Here is a 10,822-nt window from a genome sequence, read left to right on the forward strand (position 1 = left end):
AACGTTTCACAACTCCGAAAAATGTATTTCATTTCTTGTCAATACTGTGCATCAGTTGTGGAAGTGCACGCACTGTATGCCACGTCACTATATATTAAAAGCATGTCCATATTCTGACTTGGTGAAAAGTTTGATCGTTTGTGTGAGGTTTAATTACACTTTTTAAATAACACTATACTCATAGAGCAAATAAAGAACGTACAAAAATTATCATAATGAAATTACGTGCATACGACGTTGTAAAAAAAAAAGCACATTCAAATGTGGTAATGAATGGCAAAGACTGAGATGCCCCTTTTACACTCTTTCATGATCTATTACAAGTTTACATTTGTGGACTGTTTCGAAACAGTTTAACTGGGATATTACGTAATATTTTCATTTTTATTGTGCTACCGTCTCAACATTTTTGGAGTGTGTTGCAGCCATAGAAATCTAAATTAGGTTATATTTACAAAATACATCTAAGTTGGACAATGAACACATTCAAAATATTTTCTTTGTTAATGAAATAAAAGTTAAAGAGAGTGAACAAATCACATATTCTTGATTTTACAAAATGTCCCAACTTTTCTCGAAATGGAGTTTAATTTCCGTGGAAATATTCTGTTAAAATGTCATGTATTGAAATACATTTATTAGGCTATTTCTGATTTGGGGTTGTAGATAATATGAAGAGAAATGATGAGAAGAGAGAGAGAGAGAGCAGTACGATTGATGGCTTACAGTAAGTGTTTGATTTTGAAGTGAATGCTTTGAATACCGAATATGAAAATGAGTTTCAGAAATATCTGTCCTCTACAGATATGGCTGTCCTATCAGTGATTGATGGTCAGTGAAACCAGCTGGCATGCACCTTCCTCAGGAGGTGATATCACACATATCTGAGTTCATGTGAAGTTCATGCTCTACATATTTTCTTTTGCTTACAGTTGTTACTTTGACTGCTCTGTTGTGGTCTACACTTCTTGCATGATCAGTCATTAAAGGAAAACAATGCAGCAGTTTCAGTTCCTTTCTTCTAAATGAGAAACACACACACTGAGAAAAACACATTGTACACATTGATTCATTTTGCAGATGCTTTTATCCAAAGTGGCTCAGAAATAAGAGAAGAGAAAAACAATATTCATAAAAAGCCAACAATTTTGACAGTGCAACCAGTCAAACAGAATAGCTTCAACAGTGGTGTACTGTAAGTGATACTACAAATGATCAATCATAAATAGTTTTTCTTTTCATTTTTTTTGTATCTTACTTTACCTCATGGGCAATCATAAAACACCATTGAATAATGGCAGACGGAAGCGTTTTCAGTAACAATTAAATCCTATTTATCTAAACATGTTTATCAAGTGCTGAAGATAAAAGGCAAAGCTAGAATGTAACATGCAGAGTTTAAAGTATCATTGGTCTATTTCAGTGCCTAAACCTAACATCGGCCTCCAAACACTTGAAACACTTGAGGATTAACCAACCCATAGTGACCAGTGAGTTGAGTCTCCAGGTTCTGCACAGTCATGTCATCGGGAGTGTTATTCCCCTGGTTCACTGCGATATAACCCCTAGAATCCTTGACAATCAAATTGTTATTAATACAACAGAAAGCACTCCATATGTGGGTTGGTATGTTTACACCATTCATGTTATTGTTTTGATTGTTTGGAACTGCCCCTACCACAGCATACACGCTGTAACCTGTGTTCAGACAGTCATCCATAATCGTGGCAATGTTCTCTTCCTGCACCCTCCATTGGCCTCTGTTCAGAGATGAAGATTGTGGTATTGCATTAGTGAGAGTACATGTGGACTTAGAATCGGCTTGAGTACATGTGTGAAGAACAGGATACAGATGACCTCGGTCCAAAACGTTTTGATTTCCCTTATAATCTGAGTTGGAGGCCTGCTGGTTCTTGTTGAGCTGTTTTGATGGATGCAAGAACAGAATGTGGATGATTAAGATTATCATATACATTCATAGTAATTAGACATCAGACAACTTTGATAGACTTTTGTTGAATAAGACTACAGTTTCTGTAACTCCTTAAACATTATGATCTCCTTATTGACTCTTAAGCAGCAGCCTTTTAATTTTGGGTATGCTGAAAATGGGGAGTGACAAGTAAGGGGTTAAAGATTTAAGTCTAAACAATGCATCTGGGTCCAAAATATATGTGTGATGTATTTGCTGTTTTTCAGAGGAAGTGGACTCATCTTTTGACTCTTCAGGAATTCCTAAATCACCATATTTTTGATCATGTGGACTTTTTTTGTTTTGTTTGTTTGCTGTTTATTAATTAGTTATGAAGAGCTATTAAAACTGAAAATTGTTTATTTTCAAGGAGAGTATATTGAAGGATGAAGCCACTGCTGTACTACAAGTGGCATAGCAGAAGTTTTCAGTTCTATTCTTTTCTTCTTCTTCTTCTTCTTTTTTTTTTTTTTTTACCAGTTGCCCAATGGAATGAACATTTATTTAAATGTGGTATAAAAAAATTACAATAAAAGTTTGCATTTATTGCTATTTTAATGAAAACATCCTCTGGTGATTAAAAAAAAAAAAAAAAAAAAGATAAAAATAAGTTGACAAAGCACCACCTGCAAGGTTTTAATGACTGGAGATTTTATCAATAAGCCAATACACTATCATTGCATTTAATCGATGCAGAATAAAAATAAATATATGTAGGATGATATCACTGACTGCTATTGTGTTTTAGTCTCACCCCAGGTTCAGTTCTCCATCCAGGTCTGCTGTTTCCACCAGTTCCAATAAATCTATATGCTGTCCAAACAGGAATACGCAACTGAGTATTATAATATGTGGCAAATCTGTCATTTCCCGAATATTCCTGACAGATTCTTTCATACTGATTTCCTGACAGTTCAGTCGGAGTGACCCGACCCTGTGGAGCTGGAGTGTCCAGAAAGAATCCAGGACATCCTGGAGGTGTAGGTGCTAAAAAGTTTTGCACCACCCTGCCTGAAACCAGCAGACTGGAGACCAACAGAACAAAGAGAGACAGCAGCAGTTTCATTGTAGAAGATAAGTGCAGATGATGACTGGATGACAACGTTGGTCAATGGACACTCTTATGAATGAAGCTGAACAGGAGGACCTGGTGAGTTTATAAAGACGCTAGAGGTGTGGGCTGGGTTCTAGAGGTGTTCTAGGTTTAGCCTGAAATTTGAAAGAGATAGAACAGTTTTACTCCCTTCAAGACAAGATAAAGATGGACATTATCTCCTCAACTGTAGTACCACAGACAGGAGCTTAACTTCATGTCATTTAGATCACACCTCATATGTATTTTATAGAAGCTATGTCAATGTGGTTGATGTTTTTGTGATATAATGAGCATTAAAGAGATATTAAGTGTTTGGAATCATGATATGTGATATGTGATTTCTGTGAAATTGTGACTTGCACATGCACATGGTGCACAAGCTATAAACTGCTGAAAGACCCAGTGACATACTGAAACACAGACATATTCTAAAAACACTGAATGTTCTACACAGTTAAGTACAGCTATGGACTTATAACTTTGATCACTCTCCAGCTGCAGCTCATTGGATTTTAGTATTTAAGCTGCCAGCTTTTTTGTGTGTTCATCGAAAGGTCTTGTTCTACTACGGTTTACACTTCTTTGCATTTTCTATTGTCTGCCTGTTGCTTATTTTGTCTGTTCCCCGGTTTACGATTACTGCTTCCTGTCTACTGGACTATATTTTTTGTTTTTCAGCTTGATACCCTGACATTCTGCCTGTGTACCGACCACAATTCTGCCTGTTCTTCCCTGTTGTGTTTGCTGTCATTAACCCCTGCCTGTACAACCACAATGTTTCTTATTAAAAGCTTGCAAGTGGATCTAATGTCTTGTGATTACCCCTGCAATTAAACTCTAAATCAATCTCTTTCTGTTACCTTCTTCTATCTCAATAGGAACAGACTTACACATGCTATTTCCCACGAGCAAAAACTACCCTTGTGAAAATAAGTGTGCTTAATAGTATTAAAAGTTCACTTTTTGTGTACTTCAAATCTTAAATCTATATATTTTTTTAAAAGTGCATTTGCAGATAATATCATATAATTTCAATTAAAGGCCACGTAAGTGTACTTTTACACTTTAATGACAATAGGTCTTAACATACTTAAGTGCACTTTATAAAAATACACTTTATGGTAATGTCTCATTAATTATTACTTAAACATACATTTTACATAATTATAATTTTATTGTGTTTTGAAAAAGTACCCTTATTTTTGTATATTTATTAACATATTAAATCACATGCAAAATAATTGATTTTAATTTCAACTTAAGTGTGTTCTCGAAAACTACATTTGTTTATATATTTCAAATGTATTATTATTTAGGGTATAATAAATACTGTGCATTAATGTAATTAATAAAAATAAACTTCAATACACTTTATTATAAAGTATACTCCAATAAAACTTGTTGTTTAAATTTTCATCACCAGCTCCTGCTCTATGAATTCTATAAATTAAATTTTCTACATGATATTTGACATAAAGTGTCATCTATGAGAGTATAATTATTAATATGAATTATTATAAAACAACATCTGTGTACAGAATACTTTCAATATTATTATGTTGCTTACTAAAACACACATTTAAGTATGTTAATTGCAAGCAGAAATTTAACAAATGTAAACCAAATAATTTGCATTTAATTATTCTACCTCTCTACCCTCTCACTGGTTCAATTATTAACATTTTGCTGATACTGCAAGGTGTATGTAAACTTTAGACTACAACTGTGTCTATTGCTTTCACTCAACTGAATCATTTATAATGGCTGGATATGTTTTATAACAATTGTTCTTCTTTCTTTCCTCAATTATTTTATTCGGACTTTCCTGCCTCTTTGGAACATTTCCGTTCACACTGACAGTGGAGAGATGATGTGACACAGACAGACAGCACGTCCCAGCAATTCATTTGGAGTTCTTTTTATTATTAATTTATTTAGTCAAACTTGCATTCACTAATGCTGGAGTAAGATTATAGAAGAAAACTTTCAGTCCTGTTAAATGTTGTTGCTAGTATAGGTTTGAGAACTAATGGCCTGGTTTCACACACAGGGCTTAGACTTAGCCAGGATCATAGTTCAATTAGGACATTTAAGTCATTTTGCTTGACATGCCTTAGAAAAAACATTACTGGTGTGCATCTTGAGACAAAACAAAGGCACTGGTCTTTTTAAAGATCAATTTTCTATCAGTTGAAACAGCTCAGAATTACATTTTAGCCTTGTCTGTGAAACCAGGGGTACAAGTAACCCACTTTGGTAATGTTTTACAATAGCCCCTTTCACACTGCACGTCGGACCCGCAATATTCCCGTAACATTGCCTGGTCGCCTTCTGTGTGAAAGCAACCACGTCCCGGAATTGATTACCGAATCGAACCCGGGTCGGGGACATAGTAACATTGCGGTAATCGATCCGGAACGAGCGCTGTGTGAACAAAAGCCAGATCTAATTCGGTATCGAAGTGATGACGCGCGTTATCGCGCGACTTTTTTACCGGCTGTTTTGAAGGAAGATCAACGTTCGCGACGAAAACATATGTGCAAACTGTAATGAAGCAGAGATCAGTTAGTTCCTCACTTTCCGCGCTGACGCAGAAATCGTTTGCTTGCTTCAGTTAAAGTATAACGTGCCAAGCTTTGTCGACTCTTACATTACACGTCACGCGCTGATGTCACGTGTCGTTGCGGTATCTTCAAGGGTTGTGTGTGAAAGCGCGCACATATACCGGGTCCTCACTGGCAGTGTGAAAGTGCCAAATCTAGCGACCAGGGAACAATTACAGGAACACTTTACCCCTGTATTTGCCGGAATGGCAGTGTGAAAGGGGCTAATAAGGTCTCATTTGTTGTACATGCAATGATAATTTTCTTTATTTTTTATTATTTGTATTAAGGGTGTGTGTGTGTGTGAGAGAGAGAGAGTGTGTGTGTCTGTTTGTGTGTTAGTAATCCTATATGTTATGGGGACCAAATAACTCCACAAGTAGTACATTTTGACCTTGTTGACATTTTTATGTCCCCAATGAGGAAACCGGTTTATACATGTTACAGAATGATGTTTTCTGTGATGGTGAAATTTGTTCTCCAGACTCTTTCTAATAAGTGAGTTATAGTGTTGTAACTGTATAGTGTTGGGTTTTTCTTGTGCATAAGTAAAAAACATTTTTTGTGTATTTGTTTTAGAGATTATTTTGTCAATAAATGTAAAGGGTTTTCCATTTTGTGTTTTTGCGTTGATTGTAACTAGGTTATTAAGAGTTTATTATTATATATTTTTAATATACAAAAGTTCAATCACATTGAAGTATATTTTAGTTCACATTAATTGCTTATTAAGAAGTACATATTTACCATATTTCAGATCACATATAAAAAATACTAAAGTCCCACTTAAGTGGTTCAAAAATATCACTCAAAAGTTAAACTAATTGCAATTAATGTAATTTTAAACTGTAATATATTTTTAATTAAGTACAAATTAAATGCATTTATGTGGTCAAAACATTACATTTAATTCACACTTAAGTGTATTGTTAATTGACATTAAAGTATATTTTAGTTCACATTAATTGTTTGTCAGTACATTAGTAGTACACTTTAACCATATTTTAAAGACAGAAGCAATTATGAACATATAATTGTACATATAAAGATGTACTAAAAAGTCCCACTTAAGTCCCACTATAGTTAAACTTATTGCATTTTATATAACTTTAATATGTGATACATTTGAAATTAACTACAAATACAATGCGGCGAAAATAACATATTTAATTTGCACTTATGTGTCTTCTTTTAAAGTATAGTATTTCCACAATAAGTACACTTCTTTTTCACAAGGGTAGAGCTCAAATAATTCATAGGAGAGCTCTTCATATCATGCTCTGTTAGTTATGGTACATTTATCTTTACGCAAATTTGAACATCATGACTTGGAGAATACCTCTATCCAATTTGCATATATACAAACCTGATTTAAAAAAAAAAAAAGTTGGGACACTGTAAAAATTGTGAGTAAAAAAGGAATGGAATAATTTACAAATCTCATAAACTTATATTTCATTCACAATAGAATATAAATGACATATCAAATGTTGAAATTGAGACATTTTGAAATGGCATGCCAAATATTGGCTCATTTTGGATTTCATGAGAGCTACACATGCCAAAAAAGTTTTGACAGGTAGCAATAAGAGGCCAGAAAAGTTAAATGTACATATAAGGAACAGCTGGAGGACCAATTTCCGAATGGATCAAACTTAAGAAATTGTTCCTCTTTCGTTGCACATCTAATATGTGGTTTTCCTCAAGGATCTATCTTAACGCCGTCTCTTTTCTCTCTCTATATGTTACCACTGGGCAACATTTTAAGAAGATGTATGGTATCCTTTCAATGTTACACAGACAACACACAAATGTATGTACCAATCAAGAAAAATTATCCTTCTGCCATGTGAAGTGAAGTTGAAGTTGAAGTTAAAGTTTGGCTGGACCACATTTTTTATTTCTAAATGAAAACAAACCTAGATCGTCGTTTTTGGGTCTACTGTTAATCCTCAGGCTGTCACCTTTTACCTAGGCAGACTATCGGCTTTTAGATCCTCACGTGTAAGGGACCTGGGCGTTATACTAAATGAGTCTTTAAACTTTGATAAACAAATCTCCTCTGTAATAAGCTCTAGTTATCTGCTATCGAAAGTCAAACCCTTACTTAACCATAAAACCCTTGAGATGGCTGTTAATGCCTTTATTCCCCCAATGCTGCGGCGAAAAATAGTGGAGCAATTTCAGAAAGGAGTTTCTCAGAGAAAAAATGCTAATTGTTTGAAGTTATCATCATCTACAGTGCATAATATCATCCAAAGATTCAGAGAATCTGGAACAATCTCTGTGTGTAAGGGTCAAGGCCGAAAAACCATACTGGATGCCCGTGATCTTCGTGCCCTTAGACTGTGACAAAGTGGAAAACTGTTCTGTGGTCAAACGAATCAAAATTTGAAGTTCTCTTTGGAAAACTGGGACGCCATGTGATCTGGACTAAAGAGGACAAGGACAACCCAAGTTGTTATCAGCGCTCGGTTCAGAATCCTGAAACCCTATACTCCCATCCACATGTAATCTCTTTCAGGGAAGACCTTACATCTAGAGATGTAAATGTTGGTACAGTGCATTAAACCTTGTGCCAAACATTAATATGGTCAGAGAAATAAAGAGTTTAAATTTGACTTAAATTCACCAATGATGTTGAAGGATCTTTATTTCAATTTATTATTAGTATTATTATTTTTTAATTCAGCTGCAAGCTAACTCAGAGATGAAGAGGGGCGACCAAAGAGGTGACCAACAACCAAGACGGATATGTTTTTGCGTTCCAACATGCTCAAAAAGCAAAAGAAAAATACACAATAACATCTTATAGCCAAATTTGCATCCAAGTATTTTGACTGGTTTGATGCTATATAACTGAGAAACGAGAATAAAAAACCTTTTAGCTTTGACTGATCTGAATATATATGTTCTTGGTCACATCAAACTGGGACTGGCTTGACTGCTTGTTCAAAGGCTTCTTACATTAAAGAGTTAAAGACTGGTGTGATATGCAAATACAACATTTCACTATACCAGTCTTTTTATGGACCCTATCATTTTGCATACAGGATAACAGGAAAATGAGCTGTCTCACTGAACTTGGCTTACAATGTTACAATAGAGGAAAATCGTGGAAAAATTGATGAATTTGGTCACAAGAGAGACAGATGTTAAATTTCCTGTCACTCTGTTGTGTTATAAACACCCTCACAACATTGTTAGCTAGTTTACTGTAATTTATTGCCAAAGTAATGTAAAACTAAAAATAATTATAGTATTATAATGATTTTATAGTATTATAAAATTTGTAACAATTAATTTTGTGTTGTTTTGTTTGTTTGTTTATGATTATCAAACATGCAATGTAAAGAAATGCTGTGACGTAAAATGAGTGTATATTCTTGAATGGAAGCTCATTTTTACCCTATAAGAAAATCATGCTTTGCTTAATCTTAATTTTGACATAAAAAGTCAATAATGTGATTAAAAAAGTCCAAATTATGACAAAGTCAATCACAACTTACTTATGACATAACAAGTAATAATTATGACACAGAAAGTTAACATGACATACTACATCATAATTATGACATGCTAACAATTAACATTATGTAAATTGTTGAACATAGTAAGTCATCATTAAAAGACATCAAAGTCAAAATTTTGAAATAAAAAGTCATAATTGTAGGATAAAAAGTCGAAATGATTATATTCTAAGCAGAAATTATGACAGAGTTATTCAGTTAAAGAGTCTACAATGGCATAAAGAATTATGACTTATAATTATCAAACATGCAATTTAGTCTGGAAATAGTCTTAAACCTTGTCTGTGAAACCAGATGAATACTGTACGTCACTATTTCCAAGAAGTCAAATTAACAACATAAAAACTCTTATTTGCGTGAGGGGGGGGGGGGGGGGGGGGGGGGGGAATTATGACATACTAAATCAATCATGGCATTCTAATAATTATAACAAAAGTTAAAATTATGAGACAAAAACATTGACATTCCAAGTTATAATTATAACATACAATTTATACTTATGAGAAAAAGTTGAAATTGTCATATAAAAAAAAAATGCAAAGTGAAAAAAAAAAAACAAAGTGAAAGGGCTGTAACTGGTGTTATATGGTGTAGAGGTCTTCACAGTGCACCTGAGACCCGTCGACCCCGGACCCGACCCGGGACCCGTACGGGTTCGGGTCTATATTTTAATTCATCAGCCGGGTCCGGGTCGGGTCCGAATCTATTACCTCGGGTCCCGGATCTGTTTAACATTGTGTGTAATACCCGTGCGATCACCGATCAGAGTCATCAGACTCGGAGAACATCCGGCCGTTATCAAAGACTTCTTGTGTTTTTTGTAACTTGCAACTTGTAAAATTAGGAAAAGAAAAGAGTGAGCCAAAAAAAGTGATCTCTCTCTCTCTCTCTCTCTCTCTCTCTCTCTCTCTCTCTCTATCTCTCTCTCGCTCGCAGACTCAAGAGTTAATACAAGTGCACACACGGTAATGCTTGCAGACTTGACACACTTATGTTTAATATATTTCAAATAAGCAACACAATCTGAGGTGAACTGTCACATGAATGTTTTTGATTACGCTCAAATTGCGTTAAGGCATTTTAGGTTGATAAAGCTAGCACGCATGTGCAGTCATGTTTCTATGGCAAGCACTGAGGGACACCTCGACCGCCAAACCGCGTTTTACATTTTCTCCCATTTTTATAATATTATAAATGAACCGTTTAATCTTAAAGTTTTAGTGGTTCAGATTCAGACTCGATGCTGAGCAGAGAGCACAGACAGAGATCAGATGATAGTAAATAAATAATGTCAGCGGCCATGGCATTGCACGAGCGATCGTTATTATAGTTCAAAAGGCAAACAGTGGACATCAAGTTGACTTTTGAAGCTGAATTAATGAGTGGATTCAGCTTGGACTTGGAATAACGAGAGGAATAACATGAATAACTTTCTTGACGGAGGATTGCAATGCATCACAGGCAGTCAGGTACAAGGAAGAGAGACCAAGGCTCTTTAAATTAGGTAAGACAAAAAGCTTTATTCTTCGCAACAGGTTTATTGACTTGTAATAGCAATTTAAGGTGGAATATGTGAACGTCGGGTCCAGTCGGGTCTGTGTCTTCCCGGCGGGTTCGGGTC

The 10,822-nt window shown here is 35.0% G+C and overlaps 1 protein-coding gene across 1 annotated transcript; it reads right to left on the minus strand.

The window, feature by feature from the left end:
- Window positions 1–1,068: 1,068 nt before the first annotated feature.
- On the minus strand, window positions 1,069–4,170 carry LOC113039290 (endonuclease domain-containing 1 protein-like). The gene is made up of 2 exons (XM_026197122.1): window positions 2,727–4,170; window positions 1,069–1,921 (listed from the first exon to the last, which is right to left on the minus strand). Exons 1-2 carry the CDS (start codon window positions 3,036–3,038, stop codon window positions 1,433–1,435), a joined length of 801 nt encoding a protein of 266 aa, XP_026052907.1. The 5' UTR covers window positions 3,039–4,170; the 3' UTR covers window positions 1,069–1,432.
- Between the last annotated feature and the right edge of the window lie 6,652 nt (window positions 4,171–10,822).

This window comes from Carassius auratus, chromosome 22, assembly GCF_003368295.1.
Source record: "Carassius auratus strain Wakin chromosome 22, ASM336829v1, whole genome shotgun sequence".
Taxonomy (NCBI): Eukaryota; Metazoa; Chordata; class Actinopteri; order Cypriniformes; family Cyprinidae; genus Carassius; species Carassius auratus.